This window comes from Chrysochloris asiatica, unplaced genomic scaffold (assembly GCF_000296735.1).
Source record: "Chrysochloris asiatica unplaced genomic scaffold, ChrAsi1.0 scaffold00009, whole genome shotgun sequence".
In the NCBI taxonomy this organism is placed as follows: domain Eukaryota; kingdom Metazoa; phylum Chordata; class Mammalia; order Afrosoricida; family Chrysochloridae; genus Chrysochloris; species Chrysochloris asiatica.
Window position 1 is genome coordinate 7,338,281 of NW_006408527.1, and position 16,461 is coordinate 7,354,741.

The window sequence follows — 16,461 nt, forward strand, 5'->3', positions numbered from 1 at the left end:
CATTGTTGACACAACCATTTTTTATGTTCAACTTTGTATCCTGTAAATTGGCTGAATTAATTTATTAGCTCCAGTAACCTTCTTGTAGAATCTTTGATATTTTCTATACAGGTATGCATTGCTTAGCATTCACGATACAGTCTGCAAAATAGGACATTATATGATTTGGACTTTGTGCATATTGAAATCTTATGGAAGCCTACTTCTGGTTGCCCTCCTTGCTGTTGCTGCCATTATTGCTACTGCAGTGCTGACAGCAGCAGCAGTGGCTGAGAGGACAGTGATGGGAGTGAGTAAGGAGCAGGGTATACTCAGCTCTGCCTGCTGTTCTACCTGTCTGAGCAACAAGAGCACCCTAGACCCAGAAGCACCTGCCACTCCCCACATCCAGAGCCATGTCCTCTCCTTCACCTGCCTGTATGCCACTTATAGTTCTGTGCTGCAAAAATCTGTGCTTGGGATCTTTAAAACCACTTGGGGAAATAACACAAGGAGAGCTATTTTCCCTTTAAAAATCTTATCAATAACAACAAAAACTCTTAAGGTAACCACGGATGTATATGCCACTGGATGTTAAGTGACACATACACGTGGGCTACAAAAAGTTCATGGAAAATTCCATTATCTTTAGCTCCATTATTACTCTGAACTTTTTTTGTGGTACCTTTGTATATAGGATCATGTCATCTGCAAAATAGAGTTAGTTTTACTTCTTTTCTGGCTTGTGTACATTTTATTTCTTTTCCTTGACTAATTGCTTTAACTACAAAGTCCAGTACAATATTAAATAGCAGTGGTAAAAGCAAGCATCCTCATCTTATTCATGATATTAGGAGGATGTGGAGGGAGGGGAGGGTGGCTTTTAGTCTTTTATGATTGAGTATAATTGCTTTGGGCTTTTCATAAATGCCCTTTTCTTGTTGAGGAATTTTCTAAGTTTATTGTTTTATCCTGAAAGGGTGTTTGATTTTTTTCAAATGCTTATTCTGCATTTAATTGGGATGATCATGTGAGTTTTTTCTTCTTTCTATTAATTTGGCATCTAACACTGATTGATTTTCTTATATTGAACCAATCACTCTTGCATTCATGGGAGAAATTCTACCTGTGAATGGCATGTTGTTGTTAAGTGCTGTCAAATGGATCTGACTTATAGAGACCCTTTATAGAGTTTTCAAGCTTTGTAAATCTTTGCGGAACAGTGGCATATAATTGTATTAATATGATGTTGGATTCAGTTTGCTAATATTTTTGTGTCTATATTAATAAGAAGTATTGGTCTGTAGTTTCCTTTTCCTCTGAGATTTGTTGATGTTTTAAAAAATTTGGCTTATTGATCTTTTCAGAGAACCAACCTTTGGTTTTATTGATTGTTTTTTTTTTTTTTTTTGTCTATTTTATTTCTCTCCACTCTAACATTTATTATTTTCTTCTATCTGGTACTTTTAGGCTTAGTTCTTCTTTTTTCTAGTTCCTCAAAGTATAGCGTTAGACTGGGTGGTTTGAGCTCTTTCTTCTTTTTTTACTGTAAGCATTAACTGCTATACTTCTACCTCTGAACACTTCCTCTCTGCCACCCAAAGTTTTATGTTGTGCTTTCATTTTCAAAGCTTCAAATTATTTTTTAATTTCTCTTGTGGTTTCTTCTTTGAAGCATTGTTTGTTTAATGTCAAATTATTGTTTAATAATGTAATCTGAAATGTATCTGTGGATTTTCTAGTTACCTTTTTAAATTGATTTCTAATTTCATCTCATTTTGATCAGAGAAAATAAATACTTGGCTTGATTTCAGCTTTTTCAAAAAATTTGAGACTTATTTTGTGATTAAGTAGCTGGTCTGTTTTTGAGAAGGAACAGTGTACACTAAGATTTGTGTGTATTCTTTGTTGTGTAGACTCTTCCTGTGTTAGGTCTAGTTGGTTTATTGTGTTACTGAAGTTCTCTGCTTCCTTACTTATCTTCTTTCTAGATATTTTATCCATTATTAAAAGTGATGCCTTGATATCGTCATAATTACTGTAGAACTATTTCCCTTTCATTCTGACAGTATTAGCTTAATATATTTTGGGGCTCTGATGTTAAGTGCATATATTTATTATTATATATTCTTGATGCAGTGAGCTTTTTATTATTATATAGTAGTCTTCTTAGTTTTATCATAGTATAGCAGCATTCTTAGCCTGTGAGCTAAGAATGGATTTTACATTTAGAAAGGTTTGTAGAAAACAACACAAAAATAATGAAGATATTACAGAGTCTACATGTGGCCTGCAAAGCTAAAACTACTATCTGGTTCTTCATAGGAAAAGTTTGCTGCAACTGTTTCTGTAAAGGGCCAGATAGTAAATAATTTATCCAGGAGTGGGTTTTCTGGGTCAAATGATAAGTGTATATTTAAGTTTATAAGAAACTAACAAACTGATTTCCAAAGTGACTGTCATTTTGTATTCCAAATTCTGCATTTTTACCAGTACTTGATATTATCAGTATTTTAAATTTCAGTTATTCTAGTAAGTGTATAGTGGTAGTTTATCATTGTTTTAATGTACATTCCCTAATGGCACTTTGTGGCATTCTGGTTGGTGGTTCATACCCACCAGCTGCTGCTTGGAAACCCCATACAAGGTTGCTGTGAGTCAGAACCTACTCAGTGGAACTTAACAACAACAATGGCACTTTGCTTCCTTAAAGACTGTTGTTTTTGTTAAGTCCCTGGAGTTTGAACCACTGACCTTGTGGCTGAAGCACTGGACTGCTAACTGAAATGTTAACCTGAAGATCTGCACTGCAAATCCCCCAGTTGCACCTTGGAAACCCTACCCAAGGTCGCTATGGGTTGGAACCAACTTGATGGCACTTCACAACAAAACTGAAGGAAAGAGCTGTCCTCAGATACAGTGTACTTTGAGTATGGCAGATGGTTGACTATATCTGAGGTTAGAGATATGTTGTTGTTAAGTGCCACTGAGTCAGTTCTGACCCATAGCGACCCTGAACAGGGTTTCCAAGGCTGTAACAGAGTTTCCAAGCCTCATCTTTCTCTTGTGGAGCAGCCGGTAGTTTCAAACTGCTGACCTTGTGGTTCGCAGCCCAGTTAGAGATATAAGGAAGTTTACTTACATTGGAATGTAAATGATTCCACCACTTCACTGTCAGTTTGTCACTTGCAAGTTGCTGTTATTCTGGTAGACAGGTTTCAGCTGAGCCTATTATTTAGTCACTGAATACTTTCTGAATATCAGTGGAACACTGCCAGCACCAGAATACTGAATTTTGAAACATGACGAAGAGCACCAAAATATTGTCAGATATAGTGCTGGAAAATGAGCCTCTCAGGTTGGGAGGCACTCAAAATATGTTTGGGGAAGAGCTGTCTCCTCAAAGTAGAGTTGACTGTGATGACATGAATGTAGTAAAGCTTTTTGGACCTTCGTTTGCAGGTGGGGCATAATTCAAAATGAAGAGAGACAGCTATAAACATCCATTAATAATTGGAACATGGAATCTATGAAGTATGAATCTAGGAAAACGAAGTTGTCAAAAATGAAGTGAAACACATAAACATTGATATCCTAGGCATTAGTGAGCTGAAATGGACTGGTATTGGCTATTTTGAATCTGACATTCACATGGTTCACTAAATTGGGAATGACATATTGAAGAGGAATGGCATCACATTTATCACCAAAAAGAACATTTCAAGATCTAGCATGAAGTACAGTGCTGTCTATGATAGGATAATGTCCACACACCTACAAGGAAGACCAGTTAATATAACTCTTTTACAACTGTTATTCAAATTTATGCACCAACCACTAAAGCCAATAATGATGAAATTAAAGAATTCTACCAACTTCTTCTGGAGTCTTGATGTGGCACTGTGGGTTAATGTGCTGGACTGCAAAGTCAGTTTGAACCTCAAGGTCAGCAGTTCAAGTTCACTAGCCGCTCCCTGAAAACCCTATACAGGGTTGCTATGGGCCAGAACCGACTCTACAGCCTGCAACAACAACAACCAACTTCTTCAGTCTGCAATTGATCAAATATGCGATCAAGATGTATTTGTAATTACTGGCGAATGGAATGCAAAGATTGGAAACAAAGAGGAAGGATCAATTGTTGGAAGATATGGCCTTGATAAAAATGATACTTGAGATCGCATGATAGAATTTTGCAAGACCAATGACTTCATTGCAAATACCTTTTTTAAACAACTCAAAAGATGACTGTACATAGGGACATCACCAGATGAAACAGACAGAAATCACAAGAGCCAAAATATAATCTTGAACATATCCCACCTGAATTTAGAGATCATCTCACGAGCAGTTTTGGTGAATTAGACACTAATGACCAAAGACCAGAAGAGTTGTGGGATGACATCAAGGACATCATACAGGAAGAAAGCAAAAGGTCATTAAGAACAAGAAATAAAGACCAAAATGGATGCCAGAAGAGGCTCTAAAATTTGCTCCCAAGCATAGCAAATTTAGCTCCCAAGCTAAAGCAAATTGGAGTAAGTGAGGAGATAAAAGAGCTGAACAGAAAACTTCAAAGGGCACTTCTAGAAGACATAGTCAGATATTATAATGAAATGTGCAGAGACCTGGAGTTAGAAAACCAAAAGGAAGGAACACACTCAGCATTTTTCAAGCTGAGGGAACTGAAGAAAAAAATTTCAAACCTCGACTTGAAATATTGAAGGATTCTTTGGGCAAAATATTGAATTATGCAAAAAACATAAAAAAAAAGATGGAATACACAGAGTCACTGTACCAAAAAGAAATGGTCAATGTTCAACCATTTGATCAAGAGCCAGTGATACTGAAGGAAGAAGTCCAAGGTGCACTGAAAGCATTGGCAAAGAACAAGACTATGGGAAAGCAAATTGAAATCTTTAGACAGACTGAACAGCACTGTATGTACTCACTCATCTATGCCAAGAAATTTGGAAGACAGCTACTGGCCAGTTGATTGGAAGAGATCCATACTTGTTTCCATTCCAAAGAGAGGTGATCCAACAGAATGAAAATCATCAAACAATATCATTAACATTGCATGCAAGTAAAATTTTACTAAAGATAACTCAAAACAGTCTGCATTGAGAGAGTACATTGAGAGAGAGCTACCAGATGTTCAGGCCGGATTCAGCCTGGACATGGAATAAGGGATATCATTGCTGATGTAAGGTGGATATTGACTGAAGGAAGAGAATAACAGGAAGATGTTTACCTGTACTTTATTGACTATGCAAAGGCTTTTGGTATGTGGCTCATGACAAGCTATCGACGACATTATGGATAATGAATATTCTGGAACGCTTAATTTTGTTTATGAGGAACCTGTACACAGACCAAGAGGCAGCTGTTCAAACAGAACAAAGGACACCTAACGTTTTAAAATCAGGAAAGATGTGTGTCATGGTTGTAGTCTTTCACCATACGTTTTCAATCTGTATACTGAACAAATAATCCAAGAATCTGGACTATATGAAGAAGAACGTGCATCAGGATTGGAGGAAGACTCAGTATCAACCCGAGATATGCAAATGATACAACCTTGCTTGCTAAAAGCAAAGAGGGCTTAAAATACTTACTGATGAAGATCAAAGACCATAGCCTTTGGTATGGGTTGCATCTCTATGTAAAGAAAACAAAAATCCTCACCAGTGGACCAATAAACAGCATCCATATAAATAGAGAAAAGATTGAAGTTGTCAAAGACTTGATTTTGCATGGGTTAACCATCAACACTCATAGAAGCAGCAGTCAAGAAATCAAACGACGTATTACATTAGGTAAATCTGCTGCTCAAGACCACTTTAAAGTGTTGAGGAGCAAAGATGTCAGTTTGAGGACTAAAGTGTACCTGACCTTAGTATTTTCAATTGTCTTACATGTATGTGAAAGTTGTACAATGAATAAGGAAGACCTTAGAAGAATTGATGCATTTGAATTATGGTGTCGGAAGAGAATATTAAAAGTACCATGGATTTCTAGAAGAATAAACACATCTGTGTTGGAAGAAGTACAGCCAGAATCCTTAGAAACCAGGACAGCTAGACTTCATCTCTCAGATGTCGAACATATTGTCAGGAGGGGCCAGGCCCTGGAGAAGGACATTACACTTGGCAAAGTGGAGTGTCAGCAAATAGAGGAAGACCCCCAATGAGATGGATTGGCACAGTTGTGGTAGCAATGAGCTCAAGCATAGCAATGATTGTGAGATTGGCCTAGGACTGGGCAGTGTTTCATTCTGTTGTGTATAAGGTTGCTATGAATCAGTACCTACTCAATGTCACCTACCTATAACAAGATATGATAATTATAAGGAGCAAATATTTAATGAACAATATATGTGTGACCCACTATGCTTTATATGTAGTGTCACCCACTTTATATGTATTACTTCAAAAATTTCACAGCAAATCGTAAGTGATGTTGTTGCTTTTAGGTATCATCAAGTCAGTTTTGACTAATAATGAGCCTATGTACAATAGAACAAAACACTGCCCAGTCCTTTAGCATTCTCACCATTGTTGTTATGTGTGAGCCCATTGGTGCAGCCACGGTGCCAGTCCCTCTCGATGAGGGTCTTCCTCGTTTTCACTGACCCTCTACCAAGTATGATTTCCTTCTCCAGGGGGCTGGTCCCTCCCAATAGTATGTCCAAAGTATGTAAGATGAAGTCTTGTTATCTTCACTTCCAAGAGGTAAACACTACTTCTAATAGAAGAAACTGAGATACTGAGTTGGAAACATGTTAGGTAATCTTCCTAAGCTTACATGGCTGAGTGGTAAATGCGAAATTCAAAATCAGGTGTTAGCTAGGAGAGGTGTGGCATATACGATAGTAAGTAAAGCCAGATAGCAAACTAAAGATAATAACATTTGGCCAGGAAGCAAGGGGATGAGTGTCTAAGATATATAAAACCTATCTTCTTCCCAGGTTGTAACTGGGTAGACATTGAGGTCCCACTGATACAAGATGAAATGTGGCAGACTTCTGCCCTGCTCAGCATTTACATGGAATGCTGCTGAGTAGATTCCGTGATGCTATTGCCGAGATATTTAATGATGTCTTACGAAGAAAATTCTTCCTGTAGAGGCCAGGGCAAAGAATTTCCTGGTTCCACTCATAACTAGGAGTCCTGGTGTGATGAGTAGGATAAGCACTGGACTGCTAACTGCAAGGTCCACGATTCAAACCCACCAGCCGCTCCCTGGTAACCTTATGAGTCAGAACAGACTTCATGGCACTTAACAACAACAACAACAACAAACTGTGAGAGAATAAAATTCTATTTGTTAAAGCCATCCAATTGTGGTATTTCTGTTGTAGCAGCACTAGGTAACTAAATCATAACCAAAAGGTTGGTGGTTAGAAAGCACTAGCTACCCTGAGGGAAAAAAGATTACCACCTAGAAAACCCATTGGGGTAGTTCTACTCTGTCACGCAAGATTGCTGTGAGTTGGAAACAACTTTACAGCACATAATCACAACAATAACATAATGGCCTTATCATCACTATTTTTAAGGAATTTGCTGTGACAGTTTGTTTTTGTTTTTGAGATGAGAACTGTCATAATAAATATTAATTTAATTATATATTTATTGGTAGAATATGTGTGTGTATGCTTAATAAGTGATAATCTTTTACTTTAAATTTTTAATGAGAATTTTAAAAATTCATTTGCAACTAGAGAAATTTTCTTCCAGTTTTTATTCAGTTGTCCTTCATTCCCTTTGGGAGTAGTGGACCTGACCCAATTCTGTTTTGAGAATTCATTTCGTAGAACAGTGTGTTAAAATAGTTTTGTTCATCTAATCAAGTGCAATATAAAAACTGGCAGACATCCATAACTTTGTTCTTTGATGTATTAATGATCCTATTCTTTAAGGTATTAGCTCAATTGTTGTACTTACTGGTCTTGGAGAGCAGGATGCACGATATAAAGAATATAAGTACTTCATACATAAAATAAATAGCTATTTCTCTAGAAACATTTTTTTAATTTAGATTTTCCAGTCATTTAGATTTCCAACAGTAATTTTTGTAAAGTATGTTCTGAAAAAAGATCTCATAGATACTGAAAATTAAGTTTATTTCTACAAAATTTAGATTGTTGCAAAATCCAACATGACTTTTGTGTAAACTGAACCGGTTGAGCTGTCTACAGGGTTGGTTATTGTTTCTGCTGTTAATTGTTGGTCCTTTTCAATTAGGACATGAACAAGATTAATTGTTCCCTCTTAAATTGATGTGGTGATCTGCCACTGTGGGCTTTATAGCAAGTTGGAGGTTTCTGAATTCAATTTATATTTTGATAATTTAAATTGATCTTGCTTACTAGATTTGTTTACCTATGTATAGAAAACAAATAGTAAGAGACCTTTTATTTTTATTTGCAGTTATATTCACATACGCTTTCCCACTGCGTGCTACGTTGTTATATGTTATTGAGTTGATTCTGGCTTATAGCAACTATATTATAGGGCTTCCAAGGTTGTAAATCATTACAGAAGCAGAAAACTTCGTCTTTCTTCTACAGATTGATTGGTAGACTCTAACCTTCGACCTTAACCTACTATGGAAACACCTTTACACAACACCAAAATGATTTTGTTTAAAAAAACAATCAGGAGGAACTCTCCATTAATGTAAAGTTTATAAAGTGTATGTTATATGTTATCTGCAAGGTGAATTCCTAGAAGTAAAATTTTTGGGTGAAAAAGTTTACCTGTTTCTTAATTTTAACATATATTGCCAAATTGACTTTCAATAGAATTATACCAATTTATAGTCCCCTGTAGCAATGTATGATATATTAGCTGTTTAGATGTGTTTCAAGGAGACCTGGTGGTGCAATAGGTTAGCATTAGACTGCTAACTGCAAGGTCGGTGGTTCATACCCACCAGTCTCTCTACAGGAGAATGGTGAAGCTGTCTGCTCCCAAAAAGATGAACAGTATTGAAAACCCTACATGGGGTCACTGTGAGTTGGAATCAACTCACTAGAAGTGTGGGTTTTGTTTTGGTGGTAGAAGTGTTTCAGTAAAGTTGATTTGTCAGCTACACTAAGTTGGGAAAGGAAAGACCACTCTTGTGGAAAGTTGATGCTACTGCTGTATTTTTCAGAGGCTGCACTCTCACAGTGTTCGCTTCTGCTTTAGCTATTAGTTCTGCTATAAGAGAAAGATCACAAGTGTATGGCTTTAACAAACAAATGTATTCTCATAGCTTAGGAGGTGTAGACTCTAGCGGAAGGCTTTCTCTTTGTCAGCTCTGATGAAAGGTCCTTGTCTCTTAATTCCTTGTTGATCATATGGTTTGCCATCCATCAACCCTCATCTCTGCTTGTTTAATCTGCTTCTTTTATGTCTCTACAGAGATTGACTCTAAACACATCTTCCACTAATATGGCTCCATCAACATAACAAAGAACACCCATTCCCAAGTGGAATTATAACCACAGATACAGAGGTTAGGATTTGCAACACACTTGGAGGCACTGTTTAATCCATAGCAACCTGAATTTTCAGAATCATCTGACATCACATTTAAAGGTTCCTAAACTAGGAGTCTGGTGTGGCGCTGTGGGTTAATGCGCTAGACTGCAAAGCCATTTGAACTGCAAGGTTGGTGGTTCAAGCTCACCAGCTACTCCTATACAGGGTCACTATGGGTTGGAACCTACTTGACAACCCTTAACAACAACAAACTAGGCTCGCTATGGGTCGGAACCTAATTGACAACACTTAACAACAACAACAACAACAACAACAACAAACTAGGGTAGAGGTCAGCAATTCGAAACTACCAGCTGTTCTGTGGGAGAAAGATGAGGCTTTCTGCTCCCGTAAAGGGTAGAGGTCAGCAATTCGAAACTACCAGCTGTTCTGCAGGAGAAAGATGAGGCTTTCTGCTCCCGTAAAGATTTACAGCCTCGGAAACCCTGTACAGGGTCTCTATGAGTCAGAACTGACTCCACGGCACATTACTACCACCACCAAACTTCATCTCTCATACTTCAGACATATTGTCAGGAGGGACTAGTCGCTCAAGAATGATATCATGTTTGGTAGGGTGGAGGGTCAGAGAAAAAGTGGAAGACCCCCAGTGAGATGGATTGGCAAAGTGGTAGCATCAGTGGGCTCAAGCGTAGCAACAATTGTGAGGTTGTCCCAGGACTGGGCAGTGTTTCATTCCATTGTGCATGGGGTTTCTATGAATTGGTACTGACTTGATGGCACCTAACAACAACAATGGTTTCCTGGTGTGGCGCTGCAGGATAATGTGCTGGACCGTTCAATAGGGTTGTTATGGGTTGGAACCGACTCCACAGCATTTAACAACAACAACAAATGTAGATTTTGGAGTGTGATTCTGTGAGTTAATGTGGTGGACTACAAAGTCTGTTTGAACTGCAAGGTTGGCAGTTCAAGCTCACCTCAGAAACCCTTTATAAGGTCGCTATGGGTCAGAACCGACTCCATGATATTTAACAACAACAGCAACAATAAATGTAGTTTCTGGTATGGTACTGTAGAATAAGTAATCAACTTCAAGGTCTGTTTGAACTGAAAGTTCAGCAGTTCAAACTCACCAGCTGTTTCTTGGAAGCCCTGTATAGGGTCACTATGAGACTAAACCAACTCAACGGCATTTAACAACAATGTAGTTTCTCCATCACATTAATTTTTAAATACATAAAAAAGTACTTTTTTTTTTTTTTTTCACATTTGTTGTAAACTATTTTGAGTACAGTATTAGTGATCACATGATACATGATAGAATGATTGGAACACTTCACTTTGCAAGTATATACCCAAACAATGTATGTCCAATTCATCTGAAAATTTCTTAATTAAAAAACTTAAGATCCAAAACTTAAAAAAACAACTTAAGATCCTTAAAATGAATGGGAATAGCTGGCTTACTTAAATGGGTTTTAATAGCAAGAAAAAAAAACAAAAACAAAACCCTTTTCTCAAATGAACTTTTATGAGGTGCTCTACTATCTTGGGTGGCTCTGAGGAATAAGAAGGGTATGAGGGAGGCTCTGGGAGAGCAAGCAGGTGGTCTCCTGGTCTCCCCATTCCTGTTTCATCCCAAACTGGTCCACATAGGTGATGTAACTTTTTTTTAATAGCAATAAGTGAGATGAGGATGGAGTCAAAATTGACACTAATTTATACATCATCTGCCTGTGATTTGTAATTCAATTCAGACATGTAGGGAACCTAGAAGTTTCTTGGTAGAATCCTGATGTTTGAAAACTCATGCTCACTATTTTCTGTGAAGTGAATTTGCCATGAAAATGAGGGACATACTCATTAGAGCTATCACTAATTTGCATAGAGTATACATACATGATTGGTACAGTGACTTCATCTGAACAGGTTTTTATTTTTGTTTAATATCTTTATTAGTTTTCTAATATAAAAATTAGCAATCTCATATTTTTGGCAATGCTTGATATTTTATTATAAAGTAGAATTTTAATGGTGTTCTTCCAGAGTTTTTTCAATGTATAAACTAATATATATATTTCTTTTTCTAAATGATAAATCTTACTATATATACTGTTTTGTGATTTGCTTTTGCTCTCTTCATAATATGTCTTTCTGAATCACCATGGAATTTAAAGATACTGGAATTATTCCACAAATATTTTTAAGCTCCGTTGTATATGCTTCCACCATTCTTTTAATGGGTTTATATTACTCCATTGTATCATAATTATCTTATCTATTGGTAAGCATTTAAATTATAGTAAACGTCCCTTATACATCTATCTTTGCTTATTGGATGAATGTTTCTATAGGATTAATTCTTAGTAGAATTTCTAGGCTAAAAGGTATGGCAGTTTTACATTTTAATAAATAGTTAAAGGCTCGATAAAATGTTATTTCAATGTTCTGGTTTTTGTAGAAATGAACTTACTTTTGAACCTTTTGAAGTTTAGCTCGATGACATACCGTCACTAATGTATGCCATTTTTTCTACTAATGTAAAAATCTTTAAAATGACAGCTCTGAAACTTTTTCTTACAGTGATGGAATGGGGAGAAGATATTAAAGCAATTTCCAAAGATGAAGCAGTGATGCTGGTGAATCACCAGGCAACAGGAGATGTGTGCACTCTGATGATGTGCCTCCAGGATAAAGGGCTGGTAAGGGAAGCGATGCTTTTCTCCTGGATTAGTGGTAGTAAACTTATTTCCTTTGCATTTTTTTCCCCCCTTAAAAAGAATCATTTCAAATACCTTAGTCCAGGTTGGATCATGTGTACTAAAGTGTTTGAAAATTACACATATAAGGCTTTAATATGTATAATTTTCCTGAACATTTAGAAAATATAAACAAACAATATAATTCTACATGGGGAAATTTAGACCCTTAAAAATAAAATAGCTGGGCTAAAAGCAAAGTCACCATGATTCAAATTGGTGACTGTCTGGAGGTGAAGTGGTAGATTGCCCGTTTCAGAAATACAAAGCAGTACTGCTTGCTTCATGAATTAGGTGATTTTGAGAATCTTCAGCCAGAAGAAAATAAGATAAATGTAGTTTGGGATTTTATTTGTAAAGTGAGTTGCAATGGAAGATCAAAGCCTTGTTTAGCCTATTCTGCTAAGACTGTATTTGAACCATTGATTGATTTTACATTGCTTGAATGGATAACAGCAAGGTCAGCTGTTCAAACCTACCTTTCTGCTCCCTTAAAGATTTATAGTCTCAGAAACTATATACAGAGTCACTATGAGTCAGAACCAACAAGGTGGCTCACCACCACCACCACCCCCAATAACTAAATATATCTGTAAATTGGGTTGTGGTTTTTATTATGTGCTTTAAATCTTCACGGGAGCAGAAAGCCTCATCTTTCTCCCATGAAACAGCTGGTGGGCCTGAACCATAGACCTTGCAGTCTTGCAGTTCGCAGTCCAGTGTTTATCATATGGAGCTGCTGCGCTCCCACAATTGTTGTTGTTGTTAAATGCTATCGGGTTGGTTCCAACTCATAGTGACCCTATAAAATGTCTTCAAACCGTTTAATCGTCTCAGGAGCAGAAAGCCTCATCTTTTTCCTATGGAGCTGCTGATGGGCTCGAACCACAGAACTTGTGGTTCACAGTCAAGTGCTTATCGTATGGAGCCACTAGTTTAAATAAGTTCAGTCTTTAACATTGTCACCTTGTTAAGTTCCATCAAGTCATTTCCAACGCACAGTGACTTTATATAGGATTTCTGAGGCTGTAACCTTTACGATAAGCACTTGACTGCGAACCACATGTTCTGTGGTTCGAGCCTCATCTTTCTCTCATGGAGCGGCTGGTGTGCTTGAACCATGGACCTTATGGTTAGCAGTCCAGTGCTTATCTTTAGCATTACCACCTTAGGAAGAGTTAAATACGTTATGTTCATAAATGACAAAATAACAGAAAGTGTAGAAAATTAATGGAGTTAATATTTGACCTATTAGTGAAGACACAAATCAATAGATATTTCTTAAATGCTTAATATCTGTGGTTAGTGAATGTAGGATGTATAAGACACCATCATTCTCTAAGGAGTTTATAGTTCCCATCATTCTCTAAGAAGTTTATAATTCAGTAGCAGGTAAAGAGAACGTATCACAAATAATGCTTATTGCAAAGTAAGAGAACCTCAGTGACGAGTGAATTTAACCATTGACTTGACCAATATAGGAAACTCTTGTGATGGGGTGAGGACGTGAACTTGATCTTGAAGGTTGAGTATCATTTAGTTGTGCAGAATGGGGAGACAAAGAAGGACCTTCTTCCTTTGTGAGACAGTCTTTGCAAAATCATAGCGGCAGAAATACAGCTGGTGTATTTGGGTCCTAGAGATTTGCAGCCTTAGAAACCCTAGGGAGCAGTTCTACTCTGTGCTATGAGTGAGAATCCACTCAGTGGCTTAATTGTCGTGTAATCTGTTTTTCTTGTTTGTCTTTAAAGCAGAAGCATGATCCTGCTGGAATATGAAATAAACTTACTCCTTTTTTATGTTTAAGATCTTGAATTATTAAATGCATCAAAGTTTAGAAATATTTGCATTTATAATGATATTTATTGCCTAAATTAAGATGTTAAAAGTTTGTAAAAACCAGCTTTTTGACTTCCTATCAACATGAACCCCAATTAGGCAAAACTTTTATTGTTATTAATTAACCTTATAGTGATTATACTGAAGGGTACAATGTATGTGAGTATTTTTTTAATAAAAAAATTATCAAATTGTTAGTAAAAATTTATCTAACTGTATTTTTACTACATTTGGGCATAGATGATAACTGTATTAACTAGAATGTTACGTTATTTTAAATTCACCAATCACATGGAAAAAAGAAAGATTCTTTTGTTTGTCTGCTTTTGTAAAATGATTTGAGCTACTTTGTTTAAATTCATTTTTCTATCCAGAAAAAATTTGTTTTAATTTTCAGATTATTTTATGCTGAGCATTTTTAAAAAATGCTGTGATATTACTAAATAATCTAAATTCTAAGATTATTGTCTTTTGTCATAACGGAACAATGGAGAAACATAATGGTGCATCATTAGCGCTGTCTCCTCCCTAATAAGTACAGGGCAATATTAAGTCAGATTTAAAAGTAGGAATGTTTATTTGATTTACTGTGTTTGATTTAATTTTTATTTGATTTACTGTGTTTGATTTAATGTTTATTTGATTACATGGATACACTCAAAGTAGGAAGGCAAATGGTAAATTTTGGGTCACTTAAAAATAAAAAATTAGTTTAATGGTGATGTGATCGTAACTTAGCTTATTGAATTCAGTAGACTTTTTGAAGCACCTGTTAGTGTTCCTTAATGGGAACATTGTTGACACTTTAGTAGAACCATACCTTTGCACTGAATGTCCTAGCCATTGCTGGGTGTTTTATATCCCCAGCTGACACCCCACTAAGTGCTAGTTGTTGTTAAGTGCCTTTGCTTTGGTTCTTCCTCATAGCAACTCTGCATAGGGTTTCCAAAACTTTTAAATCTTTGTCAGAGCAGAAAACTTCATCTTTCTCCCATGGACTATCTGGCAGGCTCAAACTGTAGAACTGTGGTTTGCAGTCCAGTGCTTTTCATATGGAGCCACCACACTCCCCATATGCTAGTTGTTGTTGTTGTTGTTATGTGCCGTGGAGTTGGTTCCGACTCATAGCAACTCTGTACAGGGTTTCTGAAGCTGTAAATCTTTACAGGAGCAGAAAGCCTCATCTTTCTCCCGTGGAACAGCTGGTAGTTTTGAACTGCTGACCTTCAGGTTCGCAGCCCAATTCGTAACCACTATGCTACCAGAGCTCTCCATATGCTAGTAGCACTCCTAATTATTGTCACAAACACACATGCCTTTGCATACTTCCAAACTTACCCAAGAACTGTTGACCTTACTATAGTTTCAAAAGGACATAAAGCATGGAGTCATTTATTTAAGCCTCTCTACATACTTATACTTCTAGGTAAAAGATAATTGATGCAGACCAATTTTATCGTTTGGAAATACCTAACAAAATTCTGAGAGACAGTCCTATCAGACAGAGTTGATCTGGTAACTTGTATTTACTGATTCCCGTGGTTGATGGCCACCACTCATCTGTCTTTTTGTTGTACTGTGGTGGCTTGTGAGTTGCTGTGATTCTGGAAGCTGTGCCTCCAGTATTTTAAATACCAGCAGGGTCACCCATGGTGGACAGGTTTCAGATGAGCTTCCAAACGAAGACAGACTAGGCAGAAGGAGTGACGAACTATTTCCGAGTATTTAGTCACTAAAAAACTTATGAATAGCAGAGACACACTGCCAGATATAGTGCCAGAAAATTTATACAACAACCACTAAAGCCAGTGAGGATGAAATAGAAGAATTCTACTAACTTCTTCAATCTGAAATTGATCAAGCTTGCCATCAAGATGCATTGATCATTACTGGTGATTGGAATGCAAAGGTTGGGAACAAAGAGGAAGGATCAGTAGTTGGAAAATATGGTTTTGGTGATAGAAATGATGCTGGAGATCACCTGATAGAATTCTGCAAAATCAATGATTTGTTCATTTCGAATACCTTTAGACAGCATAAGAGAAGACTGTACACATGGTATGGATTACATCTCAGTGTAAAGAAAACAAAATTCCTTACCACTGGACCAATAAACAGTATTCTTATCAATGGAGAAAAGATTGAAGTTGTCAAGGACTTCATTCTTCTTGGATCAACTATCAACACTCAGAGAAGCAATAGTTAAGACATCAAACGACGTATTGCATTAGGCAAATCTGCTGCACAGGAACTTTTTAAAGTGTTGAAGAGCAAAGATGTCAGCTTGCAGACTAAGGTGCACCCGACCCATGCCTTGGTATTTTGAATAACCTCATAAGCATGCGAAAGCTGGACAGTGAATCAGGAAGACTGTAGAAGAATTGATG

General features: G+C 36.9%; 1 protein-coding gene across 1 annotated transcript in view; it reads left to right on the forward strand.

Annotated features, from left to right (window-relative positions):
• LPGAT1 (lysophosphatidylglycerol acyltransferase 1) overlaps positions 1-16,461 on the forward strand; it is a 116,559-nt gene that overhangs the window by 26,621 nt on the left and 73,477 nt on the right. Inside the window, 1 exon segment of the mRNA XM_006878389.1 lies at positions 12,060-12,178. Within this exon segment, the coding sequence (XP_006878451.1) occupies positions 12,060-12,178 (119 nt within the window).